This window comes from Pseudopodoces humilis, chromosome 2, assembly GCF_049639895.1.
Source record: "Pseudopodoces humilis isolate 2021_Gansu_Grassland_sample_001 chromosome 2, ASM4963989v1, whole genome shotgun sequence".
Classification (NCBI taxonomy): Eukaryota; Metazoa; Chordata; class Aves; order Passeriformes; family Paridae; genus Pseudopodoces; species Pseudopodoces humilis.
The window spans coordinates 9791412-9812946 of NC_142201.1; the positions used below are offsets into that span (position 1 = coordinate 9791412).

General features: G+C 34.5%; 1 protein-coding gene across 9 annotated transcripts in view; it reads left to right on the plus strand.

Annotated features, from left to right (window-relative positions):
* DMD (dystrophin) overlaps positions 1-21535 on the plus strand; it is a 1137330-nt gene that overhangs the window by 487293 nt on the left and 628502 nt on the right. For all 9 annotated transcript variants that reach the window (XM_088068904.1, XM_088068916.1, XM_088068923.1 and 6 more), the window contains 9 exons: positions 944-1124; positions 8368-8513; positions 9469-9681; positions 12053-12166; positions 13315-13470; positions 15832-16002; positions 17964-18146; positions 19695-19829; positions 20604-20753. In XM_088068904.1, coding sequence (XP_087925030.1) covers positions 944-1124; positions 8368-8513; positions 9469-9681; positions 12053-12166; positions 13315-13470; positions 15832-16002; positions 17964-18146; positions 19695-19829; positions 20604-20753 — 1449 coding nt within the window. The remainder of the gene's footprint in view (positions 1-943; positions 1125-8367; positions 8514-9468; positions 9682-12052; positions 12167-13314; positions 13471-15831; positions 16003-17963; positions 18147-19694; positions 19830-20603; positions 20754-21535) is intronic.

Below are 21535 nucleotides of genomic sequence, written 5' to 3' on the forward strand. Positions count from 1 at the left end.
TCCAAGCTGTATTTCCAAGCTGGCATTGTGCCTACAGAGATTTCTCTTACTGTGCAGAAAACTTTTCCTTAAATATTTCTGCTATGAACTGTACATTTGGCTTACTTTGCTCATTTCTTTTGTATTCTGTAGTTGCACATGTCACAGTGTATGCAAGGTATAACAGCACAGCCTCCTTGCTCTCTGCAGCTTCCTGAGAGAGGAAGGTGCTGATCTCTTCTCCCTGGTGTGCAGGGACAGGATGCATGGGAATGGTTCAAAGCTGTGCCAGGGGAGGTTTAGGCTGGACTGGGAGGGTGTTCCAAGAGTGTAACAAAAAGGCTTCCTGGGGAGGTGGTTGGTGCCCCCAGCCTGTCAGTCATTGGGAAAATGTCCTTATCAATGTGCTTTATCTTGTCAGCCCTGAAGTAATCAGGGTGTTGGAATAGATGTTCCCTGAAAGTCCCTTCCAACTGCTCTGTGCTATCTTGATCTTGACCTCAGCCTCTATTATGTTACTGTGAGGATGCTAGAAATCACTGGGCATCTTCATCTCCCCTTTTCTTCTTCATTTTATTTAGTCTGTACATAATCTATCAGATGTGTGTCCAGGATGTGTACATGTGGAGTTTTTCTCTTTCCAGCTTCATATGAAAAGGAAGTTTCTGAGGCTTGAAAGTTTAATGTACAATCTTCCTTATTTTCTTTGAGCATAATATCCTGTGAAAGTGACTTTAAGGTGACTTTAAGCAGTGGTATCAATCAACAATTTTATTGGGAGTGGAGGTATTGATTTGTGAGGAAAGGTTTAAAATTATGAATTTATTTGTATTGTAACTAACATAATTGAAAGACAAACAGTTGTGTAATACGCAAAGTGGTGATTTCATGGCATGGCATAGTGGTTTCATTTCTTAGGTAGCCATATCTTGACTTTTTTATTTTCTTTTTGTTGAACGTGCAGGATGAAATCATTCGAATGTCAACCCTGCAGCCTCAGATTGAACGGCTGAAGGCTCAAAGTCAAGTACTCAAAGAGAAAGAACAAGGACCAGTGTTTCTGGATGCTGACCTTGCTGCTTTTACCAGCCATTTCAAACAAATATTTGCTGACATGCATGCCAGAGAAAAGCAGCTACAGACCAGTAAGTGTTGACAAGAAGTCAATTTGCCTGACTAACACACATAGAATAAGTGTTTATATTTTGCTTTCCCAGTTTTATATTTGCTTTTGTGATACTAAACCAGTAGTGTAATTCAGGTGCTCTTTTTTGCAAATTAATTAGTCTTTCAAAAATTGTCAGTTTATTCCATATTTTATATTAAGAAATCAAGGGAAGGTACACTATTCAGAAGCAAAGCTTCCACTCAACATAGTTCTGCCATCAAACTTCCTCTTGTTAGCATGTTTATGGACAGATACAGTGATATTTTTTAGCACCATAAAACTGTCTTTGTTTATTTGGATTACAAGACAAGGCAGTCCATCTCTGTCAGTAAGTAGAGAGGAAAGACAGCTTAATTACAGGACTGAATTCACTCTAAATTTTTACAGATTTAACTCTATAAGTCTCATCAAAGAGAGTAACCACCTCAGAATATCTAGTTTTTCATCATGCTGCCAAGTCTTTCTTATTTGCAACACAAAACATGACTGCCAATTATAACATTTTGATATTTTTAGTAAAATGAACTTTTCAAAAGGGGCAAACATTATACCAAAATAGAAAGTTAACTATTGCTAATTAGTGATATATAGCATATCAGTAATTACTGTACACATTCTGTGTTAGCTTATGAAATTAATAAAGTATCAGAAAAAAAATAAATTCAACTTTTCAACAAAGATATTATTTGCCACTTAAATCACCGATATCTCTAAATTATTGTACTGATTTGAAATTTGACATAGTGCTAGCTCCTTCTAGTGGATTTTTCTAATATTCCTCCTAAATTCTTTCACAGAGAGTCTTGGATATTGTTTTTTTAATACTACATTACTGCACTGCTGTAGTTATTTTACATGTGTCCACATATGCAAACTGAAGAGATGATGATGTGTGGGAGAAGAGAAGGAATAAAATACAAGTGTCCCAAAGCAAGTGATGAAAAAATGAATTGTAGAAATTTTACATTAAGGAGTGTTTTTTATTTATTTTTAAAGTTTTTTAATTACTCTAAATTCAAGATGAGCAGTGGGCAAGATGTATAAACCATTAATGTGACTATGTTTTGCATGCTGAAAACAAGTTGCCGTTCTCCCAACAGAAACATAGTATCAATACTGGCTTCTTTATGATATTTTCGCTCTCCAAACATCCATAATTGTTTGGTTTGCCACGTTATATTTTGCTGTAGTGAGAGGTCATGAATTAACCAGTTGATTAGTCCAGTAAGGCAAATAGTGTTCACTGCCTGAAGTGTAATGCCATGGGCTTAGTAAAGTCCTTCCTGGGTATTCCTTCCCCGTCCTGGTCTGGAGTCAGCTCCTCCTGAGCCATGGCCAGCTGCAGGAACAGCTGTCCTGAGGTGGAAGCACTGAACAGGCTGGGGAGAATCTCCTTTAGTTCAAGAGAACAGAAGTCTCTAAATCAATATTGCATGGAGCCCTGGACAGTTTTTACTGCTTTTCTTGTGTTATATAGATGGGCCATACCCTGTGTCCTTATTCTGGCCTTACTTTAATAGAAAACATTGAAATTTTGTTAGAGTATTTTAGATCTTGCTGTCTTTTATTTACATGAATTATTTGTAATTAATTATTTCCTGCAGATGAAAAAGTCTCCTGAAGACTGAATGATGTATTGCAGATCAGTTATAAGATTTGATGCTTTTTTTTTTCTTTCATATACATAAAACTTACATGTGTTTAAAAATATTTTTCTTTTTGGATCCATGGTGAAGATTTATGTTAAAAAGATATTTCTTTTTGTCTGTCATAAGAGGTTTGTTTATTTTGTAAAGGTTTTTTTTTTGGGTGTTTTTTGTTAATATTCCATTGCTTCATTATCTTTTCTGATGGATAAGGGTATTTAGCTCTTCTGTTTTTCAAGGGAATTTTTCCCTCATAAACAGTTTTCTCTAATTTGGAGATTGTCTCCCTCAAAATTTTTTTTTTGGTTAGGGTTTGTTTGTGATTTTTTTGAAAGTGATATCAGCTTAGTTTTGGGGGTTTTTTTATAAATATTCAAGAGTGCTTAGTAGTTTCTCTGTGCTGCACAGAAGATTTGTCAGTAAAATAATACTACAGACTAACTCAGATTTTCTTTCATGTTTTTCTCCATAATTTGATTAGCATTTCCAGTTACAAAAGCTATTTTAAATTCTGAAACCTATTTGGTTGGGGTTTTTTCATTATTTTGTGGTGCTGTTTTTGCAAGAGATACAACCTCATAAAATATTAATAAATAGAACCTAATTTTTCTCTCTTTATAAAATGTCTGTATATCCATATGTCATTTTGAATGTGATGTATCCAGCATTCCAGCTCTCTCTTCTCCCCAAACACATTTAATGTCTAGAATATTGGTGTATAGAAAAATAAAGGTCCGATCGAGCTTAAAACTGTTCAGTAATCTACACAAGGGATTGAAATTGACAATAGCGACAATGATTCAAATATGAATAACCTGATTTCTCAAGGAGCTTCTCAGATTTTGTAATGCCCTGGTGAAAAAGGAGGTTTTTTACACTACATTTGTTTGTCTTGAAATTAACTGCTGCTATGTCAGAGAGATTTCTTGGGAGCAGCATGGTCAGCCTCCCATTCCCCTGAGCCCAGGGAGAGCTGACAGTCAGCGTCAGGCACGTGAACTCTCCCTGGTTCAAACTTCCTCCTGGGTAGCAGCTGATTCATTCCAGCACTCCTTTAGCTCTGTGACTTAACCAAATTCCATTAAGGTGCTCTGCTTTTCAGTCTCGCTGCATTGAGCTGCTAGCCTGTCATGGCCTTGATTCAGATACATGTTCTCATTGAGATTCATCTTCTTCTGAGGGAAATTGGAAAATCGTTAGATTTTTAGCAAGTAACTAAAAAAAAAAAAAAAGTCTATTGTCATAGATAAAACTGAAAGTATCAAGATGGAGGTGGCAAAGAAAAAGTCATATTTATTTCCATTTTTCTCTACTTCATAAATTTATGCACTGTGGTTTCTTTTCAAGTTCTGATTCTACCTTTGCAGGATCAGTAATTCCCAAAGGTGAAGTCATCATTGTCATCATTGCTGTTGTTATTAGTAATGATGAATTATTCATCTACATTCAAATTATGTTTCTCCTGTTTATTTCAGGAAGTACTTTAGAAAGTTTTTGCCTTCTCTATCATGTAATGATTCTTTAGACTTTTTATTTACCCGTGCCATGCTTAAAATTATTTTGCATGCGCATCATTATTCTCTCTAATCAACTAGTACAGTATCTTAGATTGTTGGATTGCATAGAGCTTATGCAATTCAAACTTGGCATAATTATATAAGATAATAAACTACAGTAACTGGAACAGTATGATGACCATTTGGAGTTTTAGTCTGTAATTATTCTGCTTTGATTAAAACTTTGAACTGCTAACTTATTTTGATGCTTTAAGTGCATTGGAAATGGGTTGCAAGTGTCAGTGGAATTTTAATGGTACATAAAATAACCTTTCACAAATCATTGTGGAGTTGAGAAAGGAAAATTTTAAGCAAGTATCCTGAAAATTTCATTACTATAAGTCTTTTTTTAAGACCTGAACTATTATTTAGTAGTAAAAATATTCACTGCTGTTTGATTTTGAGGGATAAAGTTTGCTTAACCTTTTTTTAAGTGTGTCTTTCAAACTGAAGATACAGTTTAGATGTATGTGAGAATTTATTGTTTTAATAAGTTGCATGCAAGCAATTTCTTTTCCTTTTTTCCCCCTAGCCATTTCCTTCGGTAATTATTTTTATTTAAATCAAGATCAAAAGGACAAAGCAGCCTGTGAAATGAATGTGTATGAGATAATGTCCTCTACTCTGTAGGTGATTTTATCCTTTTCCTCAGTGGTAAAAATGAATATTTTTATGGACGAAAAAAATAAACCCACCTAAAAAATAATTGTATTTTTAAAAGATATTTACTGTTACATTAGGTCCTGTAGAACTGGAGAAGGGCTTCCCTGGAAGTGCTCAAAGCAATGTTGGATGGGACTTGAGCAACCTGATCTAGTGGAAGGTGTCCCTGCCTTCCACTAGATGGGGAATGGAACTGGCTGTTCTTCAGGGATGCTTCCAGCCACTCTGTGATTCTATTATTCCCTTCTGTTTCTTTCAAGAGCTTTGTAACAAAGAGTACTGCAAGTCCTAAATTACTTGCATAACATTGATCAAGTATTACACAAGATTTCTTCTGATTCCACTTTGAGACTTTCTGGTTAAAAATGTAGAAGGAAATGACAGCTTTTATGAAGACATCACTATAAAGACCTTAATAATTGGTTCAAGTATTTGTAGTGGAAAATAAGTAAAACAAAGTTGTGAAAGCATCACCCTGGTTTTAAATTGAATTTACTACTGAGGAGATTTTTATTGGAAATACATGAAGTTCAATCTTGTTAATTTATTTCAGGGAATAAGTCTTTACTAAAATAGTACATTTTAGGTCCCATAGATTATATTTATTGTCTTTGTGATGGTGCAATGAACAGCGGGACTTGTAATGACTTCAGGAGAAACACACAGCAACCTATCCAGTGTGATTTGAAAGTTGTTGAGATAATTGTATTCTCATTTGGGAAAATATTTTTGACTGAAAAATCTGGTCACAAAAAACAAGGAAGCTGTGAGGAAAAACAAAAAAAAAGTATTTTACTTGGAAAGCTATTTTCACATGTTTAGATAGTTAGGATTTATTTCTAATAAATAGAATTAACTGTCTATTTGAACATTCTGTTTCGAAATTTACAGACTTTCTCTAAAAGAAATATGTAAGTGCAAACGTATTAGTCAATTCTGAGTATGTCAGTTCTCAGGGGTTACAGTGTCAGTCACACCAAAATGAATTCCCTACAAGTGGAATATATATCATACAGAAATGAATTTTTCCCTTCTCTGATGGGAACTGTATTCTGATATTTTACAGTAACATTTTTTTTAATATATCCTCCTGTGATATTTTGTTACAGTTCTGTCCTGGAGCTAGTGTTGCTATATCTAAACTAGGCCCTACTATTGAGGATCTTACATACTGCATCTTTCTCATTGCCAATTCATTGTTTTACATAATGCAGCAGAATCCATATTAATACACTTTGCTTATTGTGTGGACTTCAGTCCATAAGTATTAGTATCACAAAGAAAATTTTAAGATAAAATGAAACAGGTCTTGAATGTGGGTTTATGTTATTAGCATGGTGAATTTAGAGATTCATATTGCCCACAGAGAGGCCATAAATGGTTTAGAATATTTAGGCTGTTATAACTGGGTAATGTGAATCCCACTGTAGGAGCTTGACTGAATTCTCACCATTGCCATCATGTGCTGCTAAAATAATTAAGGCTTTTAAGTGCCATCCTGAAAGTTAATCTGCTTCTTTGTGGATGAAATTGCTGCCACATTGTCTGTCTTAAAAAAAGAATCAGAAACTATTTCATTATTACTAATCTGCTTTAATCTGGAAAAGTGAAATTGGAAAACTATGGTTACACAACTTAAAGATACTTTCTAAAGTTAATATCTAATAACCAAATTGTAAAGGCAGTAGTTTTATTAAATCAACATATTTCATCCCATTTGAACTCTTTCTTAGTCCATCCAATATTAGAAAACATAATTCATTACAACTGAATGAAATGTTTGGATGGTTTAAAACTTTTTATTATTATTAGAAAAGTTACCTGGTAAGGGTTTGATGCAATTTGGTGGAATTTGCTATTGCAGTTTTCAGCTGTTCTGAGATACTCTTCAGTACTACCAAAACCAGCTTTCTTTTACTTAAATGCTTGAAGTTATACATTAGTCATAAGATTGGTTTTCCATTTAAAGGACGAAATAACTTGGAGAAGTCAAACATGACATCACAATACTGAACATTTCAGAGTTTAAATGTATGTTCTATTCTAAAATAGAAATTGTTTGGATTAAATGAGTCAAAGACAATACAAATTTCACTAAGGAAAGAAAAGATTTTAAATGTTACTGGATGAAATGGAAAATGTTTGGGTATTTTATTTATTTCTGTGTACAAATATACCTCACAAGGGAAGGAATTCTTGTCTTTCTTGGTCCCAAGTCCTGTCTCTTGTAAATCCCCAGATATATGTGCTAAATCACATCAGCCAAGTCTTTTATGATGAAGATTTGCCATACAATGTGCATACTTCACAAGAGATATTGTCCTGATTGTGGGAAGTTGGTATGATACCTGACTGGAAATGCAAATTTTTTTTCACATCACATTCTGTTGATCAACTAAAAAATTAAAAGCTGAAGTACATTTTTCCAAACACTGCTGTATGACTCAAGCAAATTTGCACTTAAAAATTTTAACTGTGTTGTTTGTCAAAACTACTTTTTGGACAGCTTTATTATTTTTCCGTACATTTCTTTGTGAAGCCCCAGAGAATATTGAGGAGGATACAGGAGATACAAATGACTGCAACTTTCTTTGAGCTTTTATATTCTTCATTATTATGAACAAGTTGGAAATGTTTCAGTTCCAACCAGCCATGCTATTTGTCTGTACATTTTTCAGTGAATATAGAGGCAACTGTTAATGGCAGAGGGAATGTATCTGCTAATGAGTTGCTCATGTGTGTGCCAGATGTTGTCTATTTGCAGCAGCTGTAATGTTGGCACAATAAGCATAGTTCAATAAAATTCAACTTTATTGTAGAAGGAAGATTAATTTTCTAAGCTTTTAACAGATGTCCTTAATGGAACATTTTCCTTGAACAGAAACATTGAACACATAAACATGGGCCATAAAAGGGAAACCTAGTTCCTAACACATTTCTGAAATTGGATTTTAGGTTAAGTACAATGGTTTGTCTGTTGATCTCTGAACACACGTATTGAAAATAGTTATCTTGGCTTCCTTCTGACCTGTAATAACAGGGTCAGTCAAATGGCATGCAACTCATAAAATGCTAGAGGTATCTCAAACATTAGAAGGAGTAGGTGCATTTTTCAAAATATTTTTACTTCCAAAATATTTTTTTATAGTTCTGATACACACTGGGCCTGTTGCAATCTCTTGCCAAACAGCCATAGACTTCAATAAAGACTTCAATATAGACTTCAAATAAACATCTTTTATCACGTGTCGTCTGTCAGCAAACTGAATAGTGAAGCAAAATATTGTTTTATTTCCTTTCTTCCTTCCTCCCTTCCTTCCTTTATTTCCTTCCCTTTTTTTCCCATTGAATGCAGTTTTTGACAGTTTGCCTCCTGCTCACTACAAGGAGACAATGAACACTATACTTGTGTGGATGCAGCAGTCAGAATCTAAACTCTCCATGCCTCAGGTCGCAGTTGCTGAATATGAAATCATGGAGCAGAGACTCAGGGAGTTAAAGGTGAGTGATCAAGCTGTGGGCACAAATGTCTCAACTGAGTAGTTTAGAGGAACAGAACTATAAGTTGGTACATAAATCTGCTGAAGTCTGTGGATCTTGAGTAAATAATGCTCATTTGAGTTTTAGGCCAGGGCTTCAGGAGATGGTGATTGCTGCTTATATTCATTCCTGAAGATAAAGAATTTAAAATGGTGCTTGCCATGGAAAGCAATTTCATAAGATACTGAAAATGTTAAGGAAAAGCCCTTGTTTGTCCCCATGGTATATAAAATATTCCTTTGATAATAACTCTGGTAGTAAAATATAGATTTAGGCAATTGCATTTTCCAGTGCTGACATGAAAACGATTCTGATTTGCAAAATGCAGCACAGTCTTTTGACAGATTTCCTGCCAAATTTACAAGTAGACACAAATGGGGAACAAATTTTAACAGTGGGTACAAACCTTCCCTGTATTTCCATGTCTGATAGAGTTTCTACTCTCAGATGTCTAATGAACATATTGTTTGATGCATATTCTGAAATAAAGCTTAGAATATAGGAAATAACACTGGATGAAGTAAATTTGGGCTGAGAATTGCAAAAGTTCTGAGAAGCTATAAAAAATGTCAATCACAGACATTCTCTAAGTTTATATTTTTTTCTTCTCCATGTTCTGGTTCTTTTCTCTGCGTCTTTTGAAAGTGTCATCATCAGGGTCATAGTAAATTCCTATCTCAAATTAATCAAATGTATGTAGATCGTGCCTATTAAAATGTGTCAATACCTCTGGTTGTATTCTCAGTTCAACAAAAAAACCATTCTACGTTATATGAGAAAAACAATTCCAAATTGCTCAGTAAATGATGCCATTGCATGTTTTAGCAGAGGTAACCTCTGTATCTTGCCTGTGTTTGTGAAACGAAGATAATTGCCTAGCACATTAATCGAAATTCCACTTGCTTCTTGTTCACAGGCTCTACAAAGTTCTCTGCAAGAGCAGCAGAAAGGCCTGACCTATCTCAGCACAACTGTGGAAGACCTGTCGAGGAAAGCCCCTGCGGAAGTCAGTCAGAGTTACCGCTCAGAGGTTGAGGTGGTCCTTGGCCGCTGGAAGAAGCTCTCGGCACAGCTGGCAGAACATTGCCAGAAACTGGAGGAGCGTGTGACCAAACTCCAACGATTCCAGGTTCATCAAACTTTCTCATCCTCAGCTTATACGTGGTGGCTTGTTGCTGGGGGACTAAGGCAGAACACATTTAAGTGTTTCTTTCAGAAATTGACACCAAAGTGAGATATCAAAACATGACAAAAAATGTAGTTAAATGTTTGCTTGATTTTGATGAATACACGATTTTACTTTGAATTCTGATTTTGTGGCTGTTTCTACCTATGTTGTTTCATTAGCAAAAGGCTTAAATTTCATTAAAAATTGAAAATAATGTTCCTCTACTTATTTTCCAATAGAAAAGAAGCACTTATTCATGCATCTGAAGTAGCTGTACCATACTGACTTTAATGAATTCACTTATATAATTAAAGTCATCTGTTATATAGTAGTATCTTGTTGGCAGTCTCCAGAAAGCAGAAGTGTATTTCAGGTACTTAGAATGTTTTTTTAGAACCTCACCTGGGTATTTGTAGGGCTGCTTCTCATTTTTTGTAAGGCTGTTTCACACATTTTTCCTTTCCTCCTCTGTCTGTCTGACATTTTTGTCCTTTCTTAACGACAGTGCCACTGAGCATCACTGGCCCACCACAACATCAGCCATGTCCTGTGGTGGTTCCGCAGGGAGAAGCTGGAATTGTCTGTGTTGAGCACAGGACAGCACCTGTCTTCTCCTCACAGATACCACCCTACTCCCAAAACAGTGCCACATAAAAAAAGCAAGGCACTCTTGGCTTAAGAAATTCAAACTTCTGTCTTTTCCCTCTCTTCTGCATCTTGTCTTCACTCCCACTCCTTCGCCAAACTTAGAGGTTTTCCCACTGGTTTTGAAAAGGTCCTGAGCATTGTGACCATGCTCATGTAAAACATTCAAAGCAGTGTGAGCTGTTGATGCACACAAATTTTAGCCCTTATATTTATTGCTGAAATCCCTCTGGTGCACATCTAATGTAAAAGCCATTGTCTTTTGAGCTTGTTGAATGACTTCTCATCCAGATTATTGTTCTAGCTGTTGTAATTTATGGAATGTGTCAGTATGGGATATGATGAAATCAGTGTTCATAAACAAAATGCATTTACAAGCTGATTAAAAATGCGAGTCATAAGTTTGATCTTCATTGGTGGCGGGAGACTAATTTCTTTTTAAGTAAATCCCACCAGATATATATTTTACTGCATTAATGAACTAAAAGTATTCTTGTAAAGGTATTAAAGTTTCATTATGAAATATGATTCTGAAATATTTTTATTGTTGATAATGGAATGCACAGTAGATATTTCAACAGTGTTTTGATAATTGCCATTCTGGAGTATACTGATAATTTTTGTGTGAATAATTTTATTCAGTTCATTTTCATGATAACCTGTTTTTTTTAAGTATATCAGTCACATTAGGGAAATGTTCCCTTTGGTTACTCGTCTCATAATGGTTGCTAAGGCATATTTGTATGCATTTTAGGACACAGTCACTATTCTAACAACTTTTTTGTGCTTTAACTCAGCTTTGCATATAGCATGTAATATCAATATGTATTTCATTAGTGATGGAAATAGTTTGATGAAAAAATGCTTTATAATTTAAAGTTTTTGCCATTCATGCATTTTATTTTTATACGTGCATCTGATTGTCAAAGATGGAATTTTAAGGTAATTTTAAGTGGCATTTTTTTGATCTAATTCTACTTTTCAAGTTATTAGATTACCTATGTAATGCTGCCTGGACTGGCAGCATTCCCTCTTTTCAAGTATTTGATGTTCAGATTTTTTTTGTTAACTGCAAGAGTTAAATAAAGACTATGGAAATAATATTCCTATTCTAGTGCTAGAAACAGTAATTGAGAGACTCTGTAATGAAGTTACTCATTGAGTCATTATATGATTTTAGTTTCTGAAGCGAATCTCTTTCAGTTACATTGGCTTTTTTCATTCTGAAGAGTGAAGGTGTTTTTCTGTGTTTTTCTGGTAGAAAAATAGGCACTACAGCATATAACTTCCGAAAGAATTCTGAAGTTTAAATGAAAACACAGAACATTTGATGGGTGAGACTGAATTAAATGCCAAGTATGAGTAATCTGAAGCCATAGAAGGAACCAATGAAAAAGCATGCAGTATCCAAACATAAATGATATCTAGAAGACATAAATTTGAGAGCCATAAGGTTGTCTGCTCACAGACACATTAAACTTGGTCAGAAATGGTCAGAGTGCAGGTTAAAGTGTTGATGACAGTCCCAGCTAAAATTGGTTTTGCTTGTTTGCTGTGTTTGTATTTTCAGACAGTTCAATAATGGTAAAATTACATTGCAATGAATTTTAGTTGTAGTGTCAGAATGAATTACACTCTTGCCAGTCAGGTTTTGTGTGATGCAATTAAATGTCTCTTTAATACACAGAATGACACTAAAACACTGAGAAAGTGGATGGCTGAGGTGGATGTTTTCCTGAAGGAAGAGTGGCCTGCCCTTGGAGACTCAGAAGCACTGGAAAAGCAACTTGAGCAATGTACAGTGAGTATTACCTGCCTGCTTGGCAGTTATTCAATTCTTCTCTATGAGCTGAGCTTATACAGAAGTTACACAAATGATTACTAAAAATAAATCTAGTTCCTAAAAATAAATGCATTTAGAAAGGGGACTGACTCCTGCAGTGTGTTTGAATCTTTTGCATGTCCTGGTTTTGAAGGAAAATTCATTTAAAAAGAAGGAGACTTTAATACCTGAAGGAGGTACACAGTGACATTTTTTTTTCATGTATTTATAGCAGGATCACACTATCAAATCCAGGAAATAATATATAACTTTCCTCTAAAGTCAACTGTTTATTTACTTGGTTGAGCTCATGAATGTTGCATTTTTTTTTTTTTTTAATCTTTATAATCTGTGCCAAAATATCTTTTTTCTGTATCTGTTACTCATGTGATTTACAAACTTTTCTGATTGTTCCAAAAGAACTTGCAGGTATTGCGAGTTCTATCTATTCTTTTTTTCACTAAACTTACAAGTTCCAGGATGTTATCCCAGCAGAGTTTTAAAGCATCATGAAGTATTGGTACTTCCATCACAGGGTTTACAAATTCTTCTTCCTGTCCCAACAGAGTGTGTAAGTGCAGTGAATCTTGTAATCCATGATGGTCCCTGTCGATATGCTCAGTGGAATTTACAAGTTCTGTAAATGTTCTGGCAGGATGTGTAAATATTATGAAACATACACAGTGATTTTACAGAACTGCAAGTTCTCTCATATTTTCTCTTAGCCATTATTTAAATAAGAATTATTATTTTTCACCATTATAATGGAATGTTCTTTCAGAAATGTGAATAAAAGGTATTTCTCATGTTTTCAACCAACAGAAGAGAAGCATTTTAAGTGATATAATATATGTATTTTAACATTATATATGTATATATTTTTAGTGTATAATAACATTTAAAAGTTACATAATTTTATTTGGTATACAATAGCTTGCCACATTACAGCTGGTCATTCCTTTTAATTTATTTTCATAGATGAGTCTGCTGATTCTGCTCATTTAACTGGGGATTTGAACCCCAGATGAGTCAGAATCTCGTGTAGACGAGATAGACATTTGCATAGGGATCCCATATCTGAAACTTTGTGTGAATGCTGCTTGACTAATCTTCTGCTCTTCCTTCAGGCTTTAGTAAATGATATCCAGACAATCCAGCCCAGTTTGAACAGTGTTAATGAGACTGGGAAGAAAATGAAGAGTGAAGCAGAGCCAGAGTTTGCTTCTAGAATAGAGTCAGAGCTAAAGGATCTCAATGCTCAGTGGGACCACATTTGCCAACAGGTACCAAGTCTCCTGCTGTGACTGGTTCTTTTTAAATTAATCATCAGGGTCCTCATTGGCAGAAATTGTCCTTCTATACATATGCAGTAGATATGAAACTGAATTTAGAAATATTAATTCAACTAATATTTTCCAGAGTGTAATTTAGCCTGTAGCAGTATATGTAAAGTATATTTATTAATATCATAACACAAGATCTTACTATTTTTATAACAAAGATATGTACTAATATATTAGATCTACAGCAGTGTAATTTATGGCTCTTCCAAAACCAGATTTGTGAAGGTGTTGTTTAGGCATTTGACAAAACAATCAAGTTCTGTACTTAGTTTTATGTTTTCTTCTACATTGTTGAAATTGCATGTCATTACTCTGGGTGAAAATAGGCATTAAAGCAGTGAAGGGTTCATAATTCAATAACTCAGAATTAAGAGTACATGCACATATGTGTGTGTATAGTCTCCAGCAGTCACATGGATTTGAGAGAATGGGACATAACAGAAAAGGACAGTTCTTTTATTTTAGTTAAAGGCATTATTAATAAACAATTTTACAGAGTAAGGAAGCTAAAAATTACTATTATTTCACTGATTGCATTTGGACACATTCTTTTTGACCACTCAAATATTTTTTTTTCATGTTATTACCTTTAAATTTTTCCTACTTGCTCTTTCTCTTGTCTACCTTTTTAATGTATATTTTAATAAAGTAAAAGTGATAACTGTTAATGAGGTACAACATTTTCTAAAATTTTTATTATTCACTTTATATGTGAAAAATAATCTCTTTTTTTTCTATTTTTTTTATAAACATGCTATAAAAAAAAGTTGATCTTTGAAATCTGTAAGATATTTTTTTGATCCAGTTTTGTAGTTTTCCCCTTTTCTACCATGGAGTATTCCTTTTTTTTTGTGATATTAATAAGCTGGATACCTTTGCAGTTCTCTCACAGAAATTTCAAGTATTGCCTTACAAGAATAGAAGTCTGTCACAGTTTTCTTCTGACTTCCTGGAAAATCTGTCTGTAATAATTTCATTCAATACAAGGCACAAATTATTCCCTCTCAGTGGGAATTTCTAATACAACTTTTTCAGTAATAGCTATTAAAATACATGAATAGTAAATACAAAAATTGATTTGTGGAGGTTTCTTGAAAAGATTTGGAAAAGTCGGCTTGGCTTGATATACATGCAGTTAATATGAGTGTGAGAGCTGACAATTGGCAGATGTCATTGAGAATTCAGATACTCTTTTCAGGTGATAGGAGATTACCTTCTCTTCTGGTGCTGGGACTGAGGAAGAGACAATTTTGCAGAGCCACATACAATTCTGCTTTTATACTCACTGGTTGTTGCTCTATTTTGTTCTGTAAAACAACATTTATGTAGAACGGCATTTACATTTAACAGCTCAAGGCTCAAGGATGAGTAACAAACCAATAAATGTCAGAAATTAAAACTAAATACTAGGAAAATTGCTCCTGATACTACTGAAAATAATGTTTACTGAAGCAACACCACAGAGCAGAATATTGGAGCAATAAGCTCTGCGAGCCCAGCTCTGGGAAATGGCACCATTACAACTTACTATATTTGATGCAAACTTCTTAATGCCATTGAAAGATGGTAAATGGATCAATCAGAGACAGTTTTGATAGGTTAATGCATAATTCATAGAATCAGGGAATGGTTTGGGATGAGGTGATCTAAAATATTTTCTAGTTCTAGTTCCATACATGAGCTATATAACAGCATTATATGACCCCCAGTTAGAGATTGGTAAATCTTTTAACAGTAGTATTTTTCCCTTTACAATAAATAGTTTATTCCAGTAGGAGATTGGGTTTTTTTTCTTTATATATTTTTAGGACATTTGTCTTTCTAAGGCATTCATTAATGAATTAATCAACAGAAGAAAGATATGCATATTGCTTTATTCTCTAGTAAATTGCATTCAAACTAGTGAGAAGGTCATCTGACTTTATAGCTCAAAAGCATTTGGTTTCACCCTTGAATGCACTTTCAAAGTCTCCTGTGGTTATTCTTTTTACATCTTACAGAAGATGATCCCTGGGAGATGTTCTTTCCCAGATTTGTTTTCTGACACATCAGCATATGGTGCAGATTTTCATTCTAGAATCATTACAAACTCATTCTGCACAGCCATGATTTGCTAAAAAAAGGATGTAGTACTTTTTTGATTGTCTGTTATTAATATCTATCTAATTACTTGTTAACATCTGCCTAATTACAGCAATCTTATTAATACAGGATTTAATTTTATTCTTTTCAGGCTAAAACATTGTCAAGTTTGTACAGGAGCTTTGCTTCAAGTACTATGTTATCTTTTCTTTCTTAAAGGCCTATGCTAAGAAGGCTGCACTAAAAGGTGGTCTGGATAAGACTGTGAGTCTCAGAAAGGATTTGTCAGAGATGCACGAGTGGATAACACAAGCTGAGGAGGAATATTTGGAAAGAGATTTTGAGTATAAAACACCTGATGAGTTACAGAAAGCTGTTGAGGAGCTGAAGGTAAAAGATGAACAAATTCCTTGAGCTGTGTTCAAACTTCTTGAAGCTCTCATTGTAAAGAGAGTCTACTCTTTCTTTTAGGAAAGTGCCTTTTCAGATCTACTTGCCTAAAGTTAAACACAGTAGGTGGTTTGAAGTAATTTCTATTTGGAATATGCTAGAAGATATTTGATATTCCTCAACACTGCATTGCTTTTTTTCTGATGTGCTTTATTGGAAATTGATTTGGATGTAATTTCGACATTCTTTTACTTATGGTATAATCCCTAAAAATTGGGTGCTAGCAGCAACAGAGTGAAACCAGTTTTATATCTTCTCTTCATATTAGAATGTGCAGAAAAAAAAATAGGATGTTTGGATGCATCTTGGTGTGTTCTATGTATGAATATGATGTCTTTAATATGGGAATATAGAAACAGCATATTTTGATCTCAATTAAAAATGTTTCTTTCATGTGGGATGAACATGGCCTTTGGAAAAAACAACTAATTTGTGATACGTGCTTAAATACACTCTGGCTAAGCCACTGGATGTGGGCTTAATTCTTATTTCGAAGGTGAATTGTTTAGCTTGTGCTGTTCAGGAAGCCAGATTATAACCTGATTGTCATTATGTATATAGCTTTGGCAATCTACCAAACACTTTGTTTTCAAACTGTTAATATTCCATATTTTTTTCCAATGTTTGAGAGTTTCAGACCATGCAACTGATGATCTCTTTATTTACTGACACAAATTATTTGCTGCCGGTCAGAATACACATAATATAAGGAAATTTATGTTACAATTCAATTGTAAATGAGACAAATATCAAAAGCAGGTATCTGCTCTAAAGACAAAATTCTTTTTTAGTAACTAAATAGCAAAACTCGATTTTATACATTGCACTGCATATTAAAACAGGTAAAATGTATAGTTTTATATGCAATCACCATTATGGATTCCTAGCAGATATTTTGTACCCAGATGAAGTACAGCAATTTCAGACACCTTGACCTAGGAAATAACCATATTATTTGTCATGGTATCACAACAGAGAAAATCTGGAGCAGAATTCCATTTCTTCCCACAGCTAGAGAAGAGGAGAGTCAAGAGCAACCTTATAAACTTCCTCTAGCAGTGTCAGTCTGATCACAGTTATTCTGGTTCATGAACTTCCTCAGAAACAGAGAGGGGAAAAAAAAAATTGTCAGGAATATGGTTTTGATTTAATGTTTTTTGGGCAGGGAGTTCTCGCTGTAAATTCCTGTGAAGGTCTGTAGGCACTGATGACACTTTTTATAACATCCCTATGTTTCCAGTTGTGATGTGATTCCAGTCATAGACACCAGAAAGCACTCAGAGGAAACAGTGCTAGGTATGAAAATCTCTTTCATGGACCACATAACAAGGGAGGGAGGAGCAATAGTGACCACACTACTCTATCTACAATAGAGAAAAATTTTCTGACTTTCTTTTTAAATGCAGGATAATGACAGCAACGAGAAGTATTTTTTTTTTTCTTTTTCTGCCTTTCTTGTGATTTTACCGTTAAATCTGAACACATGAATTTGTAAAACAACAGGGTTTTTGGGGTTTTTTTTTGTTTTTTTGGGGGTTTGTTTGTTTCTTTGTTGTCACTTGTGGTTCATAAGTTGTGATGGTAATGCCATTTGGAGCATTTTTTGGAGGAAAAAAGTACTGAAATGTTCCATTAGTGTGAGAGCTCCAGAACACTAGATGCTTGTTAAATTTCATTGAGTATTGTGTATTGGCAACAAAATGAAATAAAAGTTTTTTGGATGCATTCAAGATTATTTCAGGAAGTCTGGGAATTAATACATCCTGTTGTATTTTGTTTTGTTGTTGTGTTGTTTGGGATTTTTCTCCCTCATGAATTCTGTCAGAGAATTCTGGTAGTTACTAGAAATAGCTTTCCTTCTTAAACCATGACTACAGCTTCTCCTTTTTTTCCCTTTCCAGAGAGCAAAGGAGGAAGCCCTGCAGAAAGAAGTGAAAGTGAAGCTTATTACAGATTCTGTGAATAACTTTATAGCAAAGGCTCCACCAGCAGCTCATGAGGCTTTGAAAAAAGAGCTGGATGTTCTAATTACCAGCTACCAGCAACTCTGCAGCAGGCTGAATGGAAAGTGGAAGACTTTGGAGGTTTGATGTCTTGTCAGTCTTCTATTTATAGCCCTTTTAACTGCAAGAAGTAAGGTGGAAAGCACAGCTGTATTATGTGGTATCATGAGTAGCCCAAGGCTATCCTGGCTTTATGAGCCATATACCAAGTACCCCATGTTATGAGCCACACACAAAGTTGTTTTGAGACTCATATCTGCCAGAGAGTCGTGTTGCAAGAGAGGCCTGAGACACAGCTCTTAGGTCAGAGACAGCAATGGATGCTCAAAATTCTAATCCTTCCTGAGATGAAGCCAAGAATCTGGCTTTGTAGCAGCCCTGTGATGTTCTCTTCATCAGCTCCTCTAGGCTTCTGTCTTTCATGGCTAAGGTTTTTGACTGGACAGCCCTGGAGCTGGTCAAGTGGTGTTATCTCAGCATGGGAGCAGCATTTGATCTGCTGGCAACCTGAATATTTCTCATGCATTTTGAGATGACCCTGCCATTTTGCCCAATTTCATTGCAAATTCTTGCCATGGGGCTGCTTTTTTGTTATACAGCAGTCACAGTGAATTGGGTGTGTTTTTTTGTTAGGAATGTTGCAAGAGTTAAATTTTGTTTGTGAATAATTTGCAAGACCTAACCTCATTCAGGACAGTAATATATCAGAGTAAAGTTTAGCTTGTCTAAACTTAACTCTGGAAAATTAGGTGTGTAGTTTAAACTGGTAATCTGTATTTACCCTAATCATTGATGGTGTGTTGTTGCATGTTAATATCCCTCTATAACCCAAATTTAGTGTGAGCAAAGTTAGGTGAGATGAATTGTATTCTGGGAAGCTTGATCTGCCAAGAGTGTAATGTATTTCAATAACATTATTGTAACTTCTACTAACAACAACAAAAAAAAAGGAACAAAAAAAAGATTATTTATGGAGTATTTAAATGTTTTGTTTGTGTATTAAGTGCTATTTTAATCTGCTTATTTAATATCTTCAGGCACTGTATAAATAAAATATTAGACAATCATTTAATTTCAGGAGGATAAGAACATTTTACAACATTGCATTTTGTACTCTAACATTTAAAAGGCCTATAAATTTCACTAAATGTGGTTTAGAATTAATTTCCATAGAGATTTTAGTCTGAATTCTTAAAAGCTGATATTTTATGAACCTGTGATTTAAGCAATTAATATGTAAGGAATCTAAGTGCATTTTTATAATAAAGTCATAAATTTCTAACACGGGTCTTTAAAAATTCTGCTCACTTTTATATTGATGTAAGAAAACTTTACAGAAAGCATGTAAAGTGGATAATACATGAAAATGAAGACTCAACTTGCGTTTTGCAGAGTTCACTTTTTCATGTTATTTTCTGTGATTTTGCTCTGTTTAATCTAAATTATGGTTTTCTGGTTTTTTATATTACTTTGGATCATAAGAGTACTGGCAAATAAAATCAATATTGTCCCATAAGCCTCAGATATCAACCATGTTGCTTTGGGGAAGAGTCATGAATGTTTTCAGTATTTTAATGAGTGAGAAGTTTCTGTGACATTTTCAATCTAAATAAACCTTTTCTTCATCAGGAGGTATGGGCATGTTGGCGCGAATTATTGTCATATTTGGATGCAGAAAATAAATGGTTGAATGAGATTGAACTAAAACTCAAAGCAACTGAAAATGTCCAGGGAGGTGCAGAAGAGATTTCTGAGTCTCTAGATGTAAGTGCTAACTTAAATAATAACCAAATCATATGTGCTGATAAACTGTAAATTTCATGCCATTTTAAAGAAACTATGAACTGACATTACACTTGAACAAGGTGCAGAATAGTTTATAAGTCCTAAGTTCTTACTAGATTCAACAAGTGGGGTTTTGAATTCAAATCCACCTAAATCAAACAATATTAAATGTGTTGTGCTGGGTGTCATAGGCAGTTTTGGTAATAATGAACTTTCTTAAAAAAACAAAACTCACTTCAGCCAGTCAAAAAAATGTTGAAGGCTTCAGAGAGGTCAAGTTTTCATCATAGCAGTGCAACTTTGTTTATCATTCTTAAGTTTTTATTTATGGAGCCTTTAAAATTAGTAGAAATTAAATACATGCTCGTAGTGCATCAAAATTCAAAATACTGCATTGATAATCCATTTTTGCTGTTGAATTTCATGCATTCAGATACTCAAGCAAGTGTTTTATATTAAGATACTAGTACTCTCACTGAACTCATTGGGCATAGTCCACATCTTTAAAATTATCAGTAAATTTATTTATTGCTTTATGAAAAATATTCATGCTTCGTAATACTTAGAACAGAACATTAGTTGTCAAGGAACATATTATGTCATGGAACATAAGTATTTCATCTTTTTTTTCTCTGCTTTTATTGTATATGAAATATGAAATTTCTTTCTTCTATTTTTAAGGCAAATTGGAATAGCTCTGTAGAATTTTATTTTAAACAATGAAAATAAACTCCTTTTTTTGACTTTTTTCAGTCTTTGGAACGTTTAATGAGGCATCCAGAAGATAATCGTAACCAGATTCGGGAGCTGGCTCAGACTTTGACAGATGGTGGAATCTTGGATGAATTGATAAATGAGAAACTTGAGAAGTTTAATACTCGGTGGGAAGAACTTCAACAGGAGGTATATTTAATGATCCTCCCATTAAGTAGAGGACAGTCTAACACCATTTAAAAAAAAAAAAAAGAGTTATTTTGTTGGTACAGTTCCTAAGCAGGTCACAAACAAAATTTTACATTAGAAGTGGTTTCATGGGTGTGGTGGGTTAACTCCAGTAGGCAGCAAAGCATCACAAGACTCCACATCTCCTCATACTTTGGTGGAGATTATAGAAAAGGCAAAAGAGAGAAAACTCATGGATTGAGGTTTGGATGATATTATAAATCAAGGAAAAAAGGAGTAAAAGCAAGTGATGCAGGAGAAATTATCTCCAGGAGACTAATATTCAACCAGTCCCCATGCAATGACAATTTTGGAAACCCTTTTCCCCACCTCTTTCTACTGCTGAGCATGACCCTGTGTGGTGCTCAGGTCAGCTGTCCTGGCTGTGTCCTTTCAAAGCCCAGCCTGCTCACTGGAAGGGCAGAGTGAGAGAGACAAGGCTGTGGAAGCCGTGCTCAGCAATGGCTGAAACATCCCTGGGTTACCAACACTTTTTTGGCCACCAGTACAAACCACTGAACCATACATGGTGCTGTGAAGAAAATTAACTCAGTCCCAGGCAGAACCAGCAAAATAGGTGACTCTAAAACTTCAAAATTGAAGTGACCATCTAGTGGATTATATCTTTAATTGCATATATAAGATCTTTGACAAAACTCTAATCAAGAAGCAAATTATTTTCAAAATTAAACATGAGTAATATTTCTTACAGAAACATTTTATATTAAACAATAAATAAGTGT